This window comes from Acinonyx jubatus, chromosome B3 (genome assembly GCF_027475565.1).
Source record: "Acinonyx jubatus isolate Ajub_Pintada_27869175 chromosome B3, VMU_Ajub_asm_v1.0, whole genome shotgun sequence".
Taxonomy (NCBI): Eukaryota; Metazoa; Chordata; class Mammalia; order Carnivora; family Felidae; genus Acinonyx; species Acinonyx jubatus.
This window is the reverse complement of record NC_069386.1, coordinates 18,497,393-18,512,705: the sequence shown is the minus strand read 5'-3', so window position 1 is coordinate 18,512,705 and position 15,313 is coordinate 18,497,393. Positions and strand designations below refer to the sequence as shown.

General features: G+C 39.4%; 1 protein-coding gene across 2 annotated transcripts in view; it reads left to right on the top strand.

Annotated features, from left to right (window-relative positions):
* The window catches only part of CERS3 (ceramide synthase 3), a 115,427-nt gene that overhangs the window by 43,964 nt on the left and 56,150 nt on the right, over window positions 1–15,313 (top strand). For both annotated transcript variants that reach the window (XM_053223626.1, XM_015068998.3), the window contains exons 4-5: window positions 5,911–6,028; window positions 11,312–11,430. In XM_053223626.1, the coding sequence (XP_053079601.1) occupies window positions 5,911–6,028; window positions 11,312–11,430 (237 nt within the window). The remainder of the gene's footprint in view (window positions 1–5,910; window positions 6,029–11,311; window positions 11,431–15,313) is intronic.

Here is a 15,313-nt window from a genome sequence, read left to right as displayed (position 1 = left end):
AAAGTTGTAAAGGCAGAAAATAGATTAGTGATTTCCTGGGGCAGGGGTGAGAGGGAACAAGATTAACAGTAAATATGCATAAGGGATTAGATCGGGACAATGAAAATCTTCTAAAGCTGATTTGTGGTGATGATTCTAAACTTGGTAAATTTACTTAAAAAAACACTGAATAGTATATTTGGAAAAGGTGAGTTATATGATATGCAAAAATGCCTTAATGGTTATTATTTTTTTAATGTTTATTTATTTTTGAGAGCCAGAGTGTGAGTGGGGGAGGGGCAGAGAGAGAGAGACAGACAGACAGACAGACAGAATCTGAAGCAGGCTCCAGGCTCTGAGCTGTCAGCACAGAGCCCAAAGTGGGGCTCAAACTCATGAACCCTGAGCCGAAGTTGGATGCTCAACCGACTGAGCCACCCAAGGACCCCGCTTTTGTGGTTATTTTTAAAAATGTAAATAGAATGAAAAGACAAGCCACAGCCTGGGAGAAAATATATGCAAAACATGTATCTAATGAGGGACTAAAATTCAGAATATATAAAGAACTCTTATAATTAAATAATAATAAACAAAAAAATTACTTGATTTTTAAAATGGCAGAAGACTTGAATAGATAATTCACCAAGGATATACAAATGGCAACTAAACACATGAAAAGGTGTCCAATATCCTTAGTCATTAGCAAATGCAAATTAAAACCACTACACCCTGGAAATTAACAAAAATGTCAACGTTCCTCTAAAAATTCTATCTTCCCTAAAGGCAATCAGAAAACTAGCAAAAATTGTCAAAACAAACTTTTCAGAATTCATAATTAACAATCCAGGGATTGTTATTTAAGAAAAACAACTGACTCTTGGAAGGAATAGCAAGCTTTGTGGCATATTAACTTCCCTATTTCTATCCTTCCTTTCCACCTCTGTGATAGCCTTGAAAAACCAACAACCTGTAATTTCAGTGGAAACCATCACCTTGGCAGCCATTGAAGGGAGCAGAAGAGAGTTAGAGCTCCTTCAAAGCATCATTACCAGAGAATTAGCCTTACCTGACCTGTCTTGTGGTTGCCTAGAATACAGTACTTATAAGTCTGTTGTACTGGATCTGACTCAGAAAAGTCTTTCCTTGAGGGTGCTTGTCTGAAACAAGTAGAGGCAATAGTTCAACTTTGAAACTGCCTGAGGTAGTAGATAACAATTGGGACAAACAATAGATTAAGCAAAATACTTAAAAAGGAAAACTGGAAAGGTTCCTGGGTGGCTCAGTTGGTTAAACATCCAACTCTTGATTTCAGCTCAGGTCAGGACATCCCAGTTATGAGATTGAACCCCACAATGGGGTTCCCACTGACTGTGGAGGTACTTAAGATTCTGTCTCTTTCCCTCTCCCTCTCCCTCTGCCTCTCCCCTCCCCCCCCCGTCAAAAATAAAATAAAAAATAAAATAAAATGAAATAAAATAAAATAAAATAAAATAAAATGAAATAAAATAAAATGGAAAATGACATGTCCATAGAGGGCTTTGAAAAGATCGGACATATTCTTGGAAATCAGAAGGCCACTTGAAGTTGTAGAGCTTTGAGTATGCCCAGGGCTATCCACGTGCCCAGGAAAGATCTGAGAAGGCCCTTAGCTCTCACCTCTGGATGATCTTGAGGCTCTGTGCAAAGAGAAAGTGAAGGCTAAGGCAAAGTTGGCAACTGCCTAGCTGAGTGCTGAAGGTGTGTCCCAAAATGTATGCAGAGCTCCTTGGCAAAGACTGAGAGAATTATTGGTTCCAGGCATTTAAGGAAATCTATGTCCAATCATGAAATGATACCTAAACTAATCCAATAGAGACTCCACTGCCCAAACATGATGAAGAATACAGACTTCACAGATCAGTTCAAAAGAGGAACTAAGTAAACAAATGGACAATGATAACAAACAGCAAAACAAACAAACTCTGAGGAGAGGGACAATTTTGTTTCTAGAATTGACACATCATATTATTTAACATGTCTGATTGTCAACAAAACTTATAAGGCATGTAAAGAAACAAGGAAGAATGGTTCATGCACAGGAAAAAAATAGTAATCAGTAGAAAGTGTCCCCTACAAAGCCTAGATGTTGGACTTACTAAACAAAAACTCTAAATCAGCTATTTTAAATATGTTCAAAGAACTAGAGAAAACCATGCTTGAGAACTAAAGGAAGGAATGAGAACAATGTCCCACCAAATCAAGAATATCAATAAAAAGATTATAGTTAGAAATTATAAAAGAAATAAGAAATTTTAGAGTTGAAAAGTACAATAACTCATGAAAAACTCACTAGAGGAGTCCAACTGCGTATTTGAGTCATCAGTCTGAGTAAGAGAAAGGAAATAAAAGAATGAAAGAAAATGAAGAACCTTGGAGAAATGTGGGATACCAGGAAGCATAACGACATATGCATAATGGAAGTTCCAGAAGAAGGGGAGAAAATGAATAGGATAGAAAATATTTGAGGAAATATGGCCCAAAATTTCCCCAAATTTGATGACAAACATTAATATACACATCCAAGAGGCTAAACAAATTCCAGGTAGGGTAAATTTAAAGAGATCAGCAGCTAGATACATCACAGTCAAAAGACAAAGACAATGAATCTTGAAAGCTCAAGAGGAGCATCTATCACATACAAGAGATCTTCAATAAGATTAAGAGTCGATGTCTTATCAGCAACCATAGAAGCCAAAGGCAGTTGGAAGACATATAAAAAGTGCTGAAATGAAAAAAAAAAAGATACTGTCAACTGAACAAGCTATCTTTCAAGATGGAAGAAAAATTAAGACATTCTCTGATGAACAAAAACTGGAAGAATTTGTTGCTTCCAGAGCCATCCTACAAGATATATTAAAGGAAATCCTTCAGACTGAAATTAGAGGACAGAAGACAGTAACTTGAATTCACAGGAAGAAATAAAAAGCACTTCCAGTAAAGTCACCTACCTAAGAAATGAAAAGGGGGCGCCTTAGCGTCCTAGTTGGTTAAGTGTGCAACTCTTGATTTCATTTCAGGTCATGATCTCACTGTTCCATGAGTTTGAACTCCTCATTGGGCTCTGCGCTGACAGTGTGGAGCCTGCTTGGGATTCTCTCTCTCCTGTCCCTCTGCCCCTCCCTGCCCTCAAAATAAATAAACAAACTTAAAAAAAAAATAAATAAAAAGAAAGTATACACACAGTTTTAATTTATAACACATTTTCCTCCTATCTGATTTAAAAGACAACTGCATAAAACTGAAATCATGAATCTGTGTTGATTAGTATATAATTTATAAATGTATGATTTATATGATAATAACAGCACAGAGAGGGGAGGTAATGAAGCTTTTGTATATTGCTGAAATTATTTTGGTATTAATCTGAACTATGATGTTATAAATGAAAATGCCAATTGTAATCCCTAGGTTAACCACTAGGAAAAATATTTTAAAAGAAGAATATTTTAAGGAAGAGAGAATTAAAAAGATACACTTAAATATCTAACACAAAAGGAGATAGCTTATGGAAGAATAGAGAAATAACAGACATAAGATATATAGAAAACAAATAACAAAATAACAGACCTAAATCCTGTTTTATCAGTAATTAAATATAATTTGCATTAATGTAAATACTTAAGTATTTAATGTAATTAAATACTCCAACTAAAAGGCATAGATAGGAGAGACGGATAGAAATACATGATCCAACTATATGCTTTCTAGAAGAAACACACTTGAGGTTCAAGGACATAAATAGGTTGAAAGTAAAAGTATGGAAAAAGTAAGCAAACAGTAACCAAAAGAGACCCGGAGTGGCTGTACTAATATCAGACAATTCAGACTTTCATAGATTTTTAAATTGTTACTGGAGACAAGGACATTTTATAATGTAAAAGGGTAATATATCAAGATGATATAATAATTATAAACATATATGCACCTAACAACAAAGTTGTGAAATACATGAAGCAAAAACTGACAGAATTGAAGGGAGGAATAGACAACAAATAGCTGTGAATATCTATATCTCACTTTTTAAAATATTTATTTATTTATTTATTTAGAGACAGCGCAAAGTGGGGGAGGGGCAAAAAGAGAGGGGGACAGAGGATCTAAAGCAGGTCCTATGCTGATAGCAGAGAGCCCAGTATGGGACTTGAACCCACAAACTGTGAGATTATGACCTGACTGGAAGTCCAACCCTTAGCCGGCTAAGCCACTCAGGTGCTCCTATATCTCACCTTTAATAATGCATAGAATGAGGGGAGAGATTAAAAAGGAAATAGAAGACTTGATCAGCACTATAAACCAACTTGATCAACACTACAGACATCTGTAGAACATAGCACCCAATAACAATGGAAGACACATTCTTCTCATGTGCACAAGGAGCATTCTCTAGGATAAACCATATGTTAGGCCATAAAACAAGTCTCAATAATGTAAAAAAATGGAAATCATACCAAGTATGTTTTCCAATCACAATGAAATGAAATTAGAAGTCAGTAGCAGAAAGAAATTGGGAAATGAGCAAATATGTGGCAATTGAACAGCATACTTCTAAATAACCAATGAGTTAAAGGAGGAATCATGGTAAATTAGAAAATACTTTGAGATGAATGACAAAGAGAACATAATATCAAAACTTATGAGATGCAGCAAAAAACAGTGAGCAGAAGGAAATTTATAGCTGTGAACACCTATATTAAAAAAGAAGGAAGATCTCAAATCAGTAATCTGAACTTCTACCTTAATAAACTAGAAAAGGGACCCCTGGGTGACTCAAGTCATGGCCTCAAAGATCATGAGATTGAGCCTCACATCAGTGTCCTTGCTGTTTTGGGGATTCTTTCTCTCCCTCTATCTTTGCCCCTCCCCTGCTTACGCTCACGCGCTCTCTGTCTCTCTCTCTCTCTCTCTCTCTCTCTCTCTCTCTGTCTCTCAAAATAAATAAAATAAACATTAAAAAAAAAAGAAGATGCTAGAAAAAAAAGAGCAAACTAAGCTTATAGCAAGCAGAAGTTAGGAAATAATAAGGATTAGATTGGAAAGTCAGTGAAAACCAGTACACACCCAGTAGAATTGTTGAGATCGAAAAGACTGGCAATACCAAGTGTTGGCAGGGATATGGAGTAACTGGAACTCTGGCACTTTACTGGCAGGAATGCAGTGTGGTACAGCCATCTTGGAAAACAGTTTGCCAGTTTCTTATAAAGTTAAGTGTATACTTGTCCTATCAATTCCACTCTGAGATATTTACCCAAGAATCAGGCTATTTTTCTCATAAGTTGGAACTTCAGATAAGAACACAGTAATTCTTTAAGAGAATATCACCAAATAAAACTTTCCAGAACTGCACCTGGGTGGCTCAGTTGGTTAAGCATTCGACTCTTGGTTTCAGCTCGGGCCATGATCTCATGGTTCATGAGTTCAAGCCTCACATTGGACTCAGAGCTGATGGCCCGGAGACTGCTTGGGAATCTCCCTCTCCCTCTTTCTCTGCCCTTCCCCTGCTCGTGCTCTCTCTGTCTCTCAAAATAAATAAATAAACTTAAAAATATAATAAAATTATTCATTTTAATCCCTAGGAGTCTTAAAACGAAACTCTAAATGAAATGGCTTATCCTAATTCCTGGATCTTATATATAAATATATTTGGGTTTACATAAAGTAGATTTGAGAACAGCATGCAACTTATTTTTTTAAGTTATTGCTTGTATAAGAGGGTGTCAAAATTTGCTCTCCTTGAACTTTTTTGTCAGCCAGAGGTTGGTTGTAGATAGCCCAAGAACAACATGACCCAATGACTGATCCTTCATTTGGAACCTAAAGTTATAGCTTGAGTTTTCTGGTGTCATTGTGGGTTCATTCTCAGATTTTGGACTTACTTTCTTTCATATTTTGTAGGTTTATCGCCATGCCTCTAGCAAAAGTATTTGGCATTAAAGAGGAAGTTAGAAAGAAGATTATACCAAATACCATCTTAGAGAATTTTTTCAAATGTTCCACAAGGCAACCATCTCAAGTAAGTACAAAGTCTTTGTTTGGGGATTAAAAAAAAAAAAAACAACAACTCCTTTCTTAATGTTTCAGTCACCAGTGGTTTACCTCATCTGTACAAGATATCTGTTCCAGTTAACCATTAAATGATTTGATTCATTTGGATTTTTTTCCCTCTATTGAGGGCATATGTTATATGTTTGGAATGCATTCCAAACATAATATAAAATGACAAGTAAATATTATAAAATAACCAATGTTCGTAGCTGAACTATTGTGTTCAACTACAATGTTTAACAATCAATGCCATAATTTAGGTATAAAGATCAAAATTAAATTTTGGAGGGTAGATATGCCAAGTATACTAATATATACACAAAGTACAAAATATACTTATACAAAAGTATACTAATCACAAAAGACCGTTGTTAAGGCAGAGTAGCTCCTATCTGAGACTTCTGATGATTGTGGCACCATTGATATACATTGCACACATTTTTAAAGTCTTAACTGGGATGGCTTTTGTGAGAAGGGGCACTTTATTTTATCCAAGGCCTCAACACATTCAGAAATGTGCTGTGCTCTTACGATGCCCCAGAGATAGAATTTTTAGGAAAGTCAGAATTCTATTCACAATACAAGATGCACTTAATGAAATATTGTAGTGCACTGCTTGTGTGCATAACATTAAAAAAAAAAGGTTTTGATGTAATGGCTGTAAAAAAGATAGTGTCTAGGCAAGTCTAGTTTCATTTTCCCACCATAGTTAAAATGAGAGATGGAATACAAACTGTTTCAAAAGTGGCACACCCTCTATGATGACTACAGACAGCAATCACCGGTAATTTTGGAAGTCGAGAGTGTATGCTAACACAGTTTAGGATAGATAGATTTTTTTACAGTTTATTTATTTTGAGAGAGAGAGAGAGAGAGAGAGAGAGAACAGGTGAGGGGCAGAGAGAGAATCCCAAGCCAGCTCTGCAGTACGGAGCCTGATGCAGGGCTCGAACCCACGGACCGTGAGATCATGACCTGAGCTGAAGTCAAGAGTCGGTCAATTAACTGAGTGAGCCACCCAGGCGCCCCAGGATAGGTAGATTTTTAAGGGTGCTGGACTTTATTTGCTGAATTCAGTTGTTTCATGATAACTGTTTCTGTTGTTGGTCTGGTGGGCTCCCTGCCCAAACAAGGCATGTGGAAGTCTGAGCACATAACATGAAGCATCATGTCCAGAATAGTTCACAGCTAGCCAGCACTGTCTGTAACTTATTCTGCCCTCAGCTTCTGTCCTGGAATTCTTTGTTTTTTCTAAAATGAGGACAGTCTGACAAGCCATTTCCACGTGTTCTTTGTTTCCACCTGCTGTAAATGACTGCTGTTGTTTAATTCAGTACTGTTGTTACTACTGGTGATGATAGTGCCCACACATCATTTCACATTTCTTGAAATGTGTTTATGAGAAATTGGGACTCTTTCAGAGAGTCCCTATTATTTTTCTCTCTTTCTGTTTGAGGACAACGAACTTGGGTAATACCTTATATAACACATAAAGAACTGTGCTATGCTACCCATCACTTGCTATATTTGTTATAGCAAAACCTTCAGGTCAGCTTTTAGGAAATTTAAAATTATGTAGAAAATTTTATCTTTATCAAGTCTCCCTGCTGTGGAGAGAAAAGAGCCATGTGACAGTTGAAGAAGTACTAACATAACATCTTGCACAATTTTCTGTGCATTGTAGGTATTGTTTTATATATCAATAAGAAAATACTTCTAGAGACTTTTGTTTGCAAGAGGATTCTATCCCAATAATATTAGAGTGTATGAAGCCAGTATTGTCAAGACTGATGTTCAACCAGATTCATCTGTGCTCTAAAACAGAAAATAAATTTCTTCAAATCATGTTCGAGTGCTATTTCTAGATGCAAATTATTAAGCAGATATCTGTAGAAATGATGGGATAATAAAATTGAGTTGTTCCCAGATTTGAGAAGATTCCAGTATGAGAGCAGGGACTTTCTTTTGCTCACTGCCGAATGTCCAACATCTAGAATGGTGCCTGGCACTTGTGAATAGAGGCCCACTAAATATTTTCGAATGACTGAATATATAAAACTTTTATAACAGTCAAACTAGACCCAGAACTCTTTCAGTCTACAAGCAAATAGGATATAGTGCTGCAGCATAGCAGTATATGTCCTACTGGGGACTAACCAACAGCATTTGAAGCATGTCCTCTGTTTCGAGAAATCAATTCTTGCTTGCAAAGTATTTCAGAAATAAAGGAATGTTTTTTCTTAAATGATTTTCAGCCCGTGGTGTCCTTTCTGGGTTCAGCCATAATCTCTGGCACTGATGTAGCACAGGATAGTTTGCACAACACGTTTTCCCTCAGGAGCCCCCAGATCCTGTAACCATCCCCGTGAGGTGATGCAGGAAGCAAGCACTTATGCTGTTAGCACCCCATTTCCACAGGGGGTCAGAGGAAGTGCTCCGGGCTACCCAGCGATGAAGTAGCAGAACTGGGTCCTCTGCTTTCAGTTCCCTGTCATATTTTGTTATGGAAATACTGTGTTCTTGCTTCCTATGAGGGAGTTTGATGTGCGTGGGGCTCTGGGGCTCGTGGGTTAGGGAATCTAGACTTCCAGAGTTGTCCAGCACGAGGTCCTCGCTGTGAGATCAGAGGGATTGGACAAAAAGGCCAAAGATGTCCATCTCCAGATGTGTTCCTGCGCCTCCATTCAGTTCACACCACAAGAGGGGGACTTAACAGTGCAAATGTCCGGTCACCCCCAAGATAAGTCCCCAACAAAGCCCTCCTTGATGTGAGCCTAGCCACATTTTCCCTCCTTTCCTCTTCCTATGTTTCTACCCAGCCAGACTTCTTTCTGTTCCTCAGGCATTCCCTGTGCATCCACACTCTCATCTCCAGACGACCTCACGTGCTGGACCCTCTGCCGGGACACTTCCCTTCTTTATCCTCTCCTTCTCAGGGCATTTTTCAGGGTCCAGCGTATGTGTGACTTCCAGGAACTGCTTACACAGAGTTAGGTCCCATGGTATCCTAATCTTCCCCTGTCTTAGCACTCTTGGTATTTGATTAGAATTCTTTTATTTTCTTACTTCCTCACCAGACAGACTGTACCCTGTGAAAGGGAGGCCCACATCAGGGTTACTCATTTGGACCTCCAATGACTGGCACAAGGCCTGCAAGAAGTAGACACCAATCAATGGTTTTGCCAACTCAGTCTCCTCAAGAGCACAAAAGCAAAACAACAACAAAAACAACAGCAGGTGAACCCTTGGCCTATAAAAAGAATAGGTATTAGATAGGGCAGTTTACCAGAGTATAATATGGGCTATATCCTGTTTTTGTTTTGTCTTGTTTTCCTTCTTGCAGATTAAATAACAGGTAGCAATTTAGTAGGGACATAGAAGCTCCAATTAGTCTTTTGCGAGTCTTTAGCGTGAGAGCTTCGTTTTGAATTTTATCTACTGTTACCTTGTGCGACTGAACAATTATGTGAATTATGCACAACAACATAGCAGAAACTGTATGACTGAACACAGACTATTGGGTGTCCTGCCACTGGGGAGGCTTTGTTCGGCCCTTGCAATGTTGATCCACAATTGGTTTTTTTGTTGGGTTTTTTTGTTTGCTTTTTGGTTTTTGGTTTTTTTTTTAATGTTTATTAATTTTTTGAGAGACAGAGAGCCCAAATCAAGTGGGGGAGGAACAGAGAGAGGGGGAGACACAGAATCCAAAGCAGGCTCCAGGCTCTGAGCTGTCAGCACAGACGCGGGGCTCAAACCCATGAACTGCGAGATCATGACCTGAGCTGAAGTCAGATGCTTAACCAACTGAGCCACCCAGACGCCCCCAAAATTGGTTTTAAATTTATTTTGATAAGCGCCTGGTGGCTCAGTCAGTTAAGCATCTGACTCTTGGTTTGGGCTCAGGTCATGATCTCACGGTTCGTGAATTCAAGCCCCGCGTCAGACTCTGCACTGACAGTGCAGTCTGCTTGGGATTCTCTCTCTCTCCCTCTTGTTGTGGCCCTTCCCTGCTTGCACACCCGCTCTCTCTCTCTCTCTATCTCTCTCTCTCTCTCAAAATAAATAAATAAAATTAAAAAATAAATTTACTTTGGGGTATTAGTCATCAACATTAAAATCCCTGGTGATTTCACATAAAAGCTCTGTGTGTACACTTGGACTCTGGGAACCATCAGCCAGAGCTTGTTCACGGCCGCACTCTTGGGGGAGGGCACGTGCTTTTCTGTCCACCACATCTGTAGCTCCTGCTTGTTTCCTCCACACTGAAGCTGAGGGCCAGTATGAAATTTTATTTTTTTCTAGTGATGAGAAAATTGAAATATTTCTTGTACTGGTGTTGGAAAATGAAAGATCAAGAGAGCAGGTATTAGAAAATTACAGAGCTAATTTCTCCGTGCTGGCTGAAAGAACTGTGGGTTTAATGTATAAAACCTGCCTGTGTGAAAAGAATACAACTTCCAATCCCACCACAAAAGAGACCTGGTCCACTCAATCATGTTTGTTTCTTGTCTGGCCCAAGGAGAACTTCGAGTTTATGACCTTTGGGCTAATCGATCATCCATATTATTTCCAGATTTAAATAATAATTTCTGCCTCCCAGAAGAGAAGCCATCATCACTATATTCTGCAATCTTTACTTTTTTTTATGATTGGTATTATTTTGGATTCATTTGAAATAGGCTCTACATCTGATTAAATGTGAAAGTGATGGCCAACACCTGTTTGTGTCTTTCCTGTATTATCTTTTGGAGCCATCAGAAAGATCGTGCGAAAGAACAGAAAGTGCATTAGCCTAAGTTCTTGTCCTTGCTTTCCTATTAACTTTAGGTCTTGGAAAACTTACTAACACCCTTGGTGTTCCAGCTTCTCATAGGAAAGATGAGGCAGTTGGATCTGATCAAATCTAAGCTATGCTTCTCTACCTGGTACCTGGGAAGCCCTCGATAAAACTTAGCTGATTGAGTGAGCTCACATCTGCAGCTTGAATGTATGGGTTGCTGCCAACTTACAGAGAATTGATCGTTTTTAGTAACTCAGAGTGCTTGGATACTAACAGCCTTTTTTTTTTTTTCTGTGTATATGTGTGCGTGATTCCATAAGCAAAAGAGGCAAATTCACTGGCCCAAGATCTAACACACGGTCTCTCTCCTCTCCAGTGCACAAGCTCTTGTAACCCAGTTGCACTGTCTCTTGACTGCTGGCCAATATGACTGCTCTTTATCACTTGTTCATTCATTTTATCGCCTTTCAGGCTGATATTTATGGACTGGCGAAGAAGTGTAACTTGACAGAGCGCCAGGTGGAAAGATGGTTTAGGAGTCGGCGGAATCAAGAGAGGCCTTGCAGGATGAAAAGATTCCAAGAAGCTTGGTAAGTAGGACAGTTCAAGCTTTTGAAATGTCGTGATTTTACATGGAGCAGGATGGTCATTTCAGAAAGAACATTGAAGTTGGAGCAGAAGAAGGGTTCAAACCCAGCTCTGTCACCGACCAGTTGGGTGTTTTAGGCTAGTCACCCATTGACCTTCTCTGCTTCAGTTTCCTTCTCCATGAAATGGGGCATGCTATGAACTCTCTGAAATGAACAGGACATATTATGTATTCACCTTGAAGTCCAGAAAAATAATACAAATGTCTTAACTGGTGTTTATTTTTTCTAGGGTAGAGGTTGGCCTTACTTCACAAGACTTTATCACCTGTTTCCAATTACTATATCACATTATAAGAGCAGAAAATGAGACGGTGTCTGTTCCTCTGTCTCGCTTGGCTCCTCCCCCCCCCCCCAGCCCCTCCACCCCTTGCCTGTGGACTGGATGGCCAATTCCTCTGGGTTTCCCAGTTGGTTTTAGTGGGGGAGTCAGGGTAGGCTAGGGTACCAAGTAAGATTTTTCAGAGCTGGCTACTTTGAATATGCTCTGCAGGCAGTGAGGCTGCATTGCACTTATTTTTGGTTTCATTTGGGCTCTGTGGGTTTTTTTTCCCCCTCCTGTAGAATTTTGTTGTACTTTGGGTTACTCCCTTGGTGGCAGAAATTGATATCTGTGTGAAAAAGGAAGACTAGGTCATCACTCTTACTCTTTTCCTCCTCTTTTGTTTTCCTTTTTTCTTTTTCTTGAGAGAGAGAGTGCATGAGTGGGGGAGAGGGGCAGGGAAGAGAGAGAGAGAGAGAGAGAGAGAGGGAGAGAGAGAGAGAGAGAGAGAGAGTTTCAAGCAGGCCCCATGACCAGTGCAAAGCCCGATGTAGGGGCCTGATCCCACGACCCTGGGATCATGACCTGAGCCGATATCAAGAGTCAGATGCTTGGGCACCTGGGTGGTTCAGTCGGTTAAGCATCCAACTCTTGGTTTCAGCTCAGGTCATGATCTCATGGCTCATGAGTTTGAGTCCCACGTCAGGCTCTGGTCTGGTGGTGCAGAGCCTGCTTCGGATTCTCTCTTCCTCCCCTACTCACTCGGTCTCTGTCTCTCTCAAAATAAATAAATAAACTTTTAAAAAAAGAGAGAGAGATGCTCAACTGACTGAGCCACCTAGGCACCCCCTTTTCCTCTGCTTTGCATCCAGACAAATGCCCATTTATTGGGTTGTGTTTGATTCCACATTGTATACACTAATAGCATCCCTCCTTCTTCCTCTTTTTAAAGTTCTCTCATTGCCAGTGATTTTCACCAGATATATTTTTTTATTTTAATGGTGAAGTGAATAGTGAGCTGATGTAAGAGTGTCAAATAAATAGAGTCTGAGGCTAAGCTTTAATGGCTTCCTTCAGTTTACCTGGATATTCCTGACTGATATGATCTGGCTGTGATGCTGATCATGTGTAGGAGTACAGCCTACGTCTTCAGGGTGTCTCAAAACAGTAATTTCTCATCACTGGCTTCCAATTGAAGTTCAATGTGAATGTCCTGGTTTGTTTTCTTTTCTCTTTTCTTAAGTGTTTATTTATTTTTGAGAGAGAGAGAGAGAGAGAGAGAGAGAGAGAGAGAGAGAGAGAGAGAGAATGAACAGGGGAGGGGCAGAGAGAGGGGGAGACACAGAATCCAAAGCAGGTTCCAGGCTCTGAGCTGTCAGCATAGAGCCCAACGTGGGGCTTGAACTCACAAACCATGAGATCATGATCTGAGCTGAAGTCAGACACTTAACCAACTGAGCCACCCAGGCACCCCTCCTGGTTTGTCTTCTAACTAGCTCTTTGATTTTTAGCTCTTGAGAGATAAATATTGTTGCCACTGATGTCAACTTGGCATGACAGAATCTCTTTAAACCATTAGTGCAAAACACTAAAAAGTCTCATATTACATATTACATCTTCCTGTTTGCCTACTGTCATTCATTAATTTTTTTCTAGTAAATGATTCTTATCTTAAATAAAGTCCCCAGGCAGGAATTAATTGTCTACTCCTGAGCTGGATCATGCGCCCCTGAAAGTCTGTGGTAATTTCTTATACATTACAGCGCCTTACAGCTTAAAATTTTTTTAAATGTTTATTTATTTTTGAGACAGAGAGACAGAGAACGTGAGCAAGGGATGGGGAGAGAGAGAGGGAAACACAGAATTTGAAGCAGTCCAGGCTCTGAGCTTTCAGGACAGAGCCCCACGTGGGGCTTGAACTCATGAACTGTGAGATCATGACCAGAGTCGAAGTTGGAGGCTTAACTGACTGAGCCACCCAGCTCCCCAACAGTGCTGACTTACGGTTTATAAATAATGTTTCAGCCTCCCACAAATGGTGTGAAACAATCAGGAAAGGTGGAGCTAGCTCTGTGTAAGAAATGAAAATTTTTTCAACTTACACAGTGCCTTATGTCAATGAAATCTCAATAAAAATGGAGAGGAAAAAAAAAAGAAATGAGAAACTACAGGTCCATCTTCTTAAAGGAACTTGCTTGAGATAACCTAGCTGTTGGCCGGGCTACTGCACTCGTATCTTCTGACTCCTTTTGTGGTACTCTTTCTGCTCCATGGTACTGCCCCTTGACACCTAATGCTCACCTCTTAGCAAGGAGAAACCCACCATATCAGCTAACTGGTTGGGTCAACAAGGCCTAACACTTGGGAATCTGGCTGTCAGTTAGCCTGCTGAAAGTCAGCCTAATAATTCAGGCCATGGAAGGGAATTTCAAATTGTCAACTATTCATCAGTCAGGCAAAGGAGAGGGTTATGTTGACTGTCTTCTCTCCACATTGGGTGGAGTTCTAGATTTTAGGAGGGAAATAAAAGTGGAAGGCCTGGTCACTCACCTTACACAGCTAATCAGGGAGACAAGACTATCGCTTAGGAAACCACAACATCCATCCAGTGATTCCACCCTGATGGTGCATGAGCCTGTATACCTGTAGTTCACGGTCATGTTTAGATGCATTGTGGGCATTCAGAGGAGATGGTGTCAGTAAGCCTGGATACGTTAGAGAAAGGGAGGTCAGACGAAGAGGAATGAGTTGGGATTTCCATGAGAAAAGAAATCAGGATTGGAGAGTAGCGTGTTTCAAGTAAGGCAAAGACACAAAGCAGGAAATTCTACAATGTGTTCAGGAAGTAGGAGAGGGCCAACAAATAAAATTTAAGCTTTACCTTCTTCTTTAGAAATGTCACAAATTTCCTCTAAGTCAGAACACTGCTATTATAGACTAAATAAATAGACAAAAGCAAAATGCCAAGCTATTTAATTACACTTTATTGCACCAGCTATGGGATGTGCTATGGGAATCATAGGAAGAGATACTTAGCCCCAGGCATTTTGGAAATCTCAGGAAATTTATTTCCCAACACCAAGCTTTTACAAATTATTCTCCAACAGGCGAAACTCCTCTATAATATCAGGATGAACACCTTAAGTTTACTGTATTGTTTCCTTGGTTACTTTCTTTTTTTTTTTATTGAGGTATAGTTGACATATAATATTAGATTAGTTTCAGCTGTACAACATGGCGATTTGACATTTATATACATTCCAAAGTGATCACAACAATAAATCTAGCAACCATCTGCCACCATATAAAGTTGTTACAGTATTATTAACTACATTCCCTATGCTGCACATTGCATCCCCGAGTTTTACACACTTAATAACTGGTAGTTTGTACCTTTTAATCTCCTTCCTTTATTTCACCCATTCCCCTATACCCTCCCCTCTGGCAGACACCAGATTGTTGTCTGTATCTGTGAGTCTGTTTCTGTTTTGTTTTATTTGTTTATTTGCTATGGGGTTTTTTTTTTTTTTTGATCCTACATCTAAGTGAAATCATATGGTATTT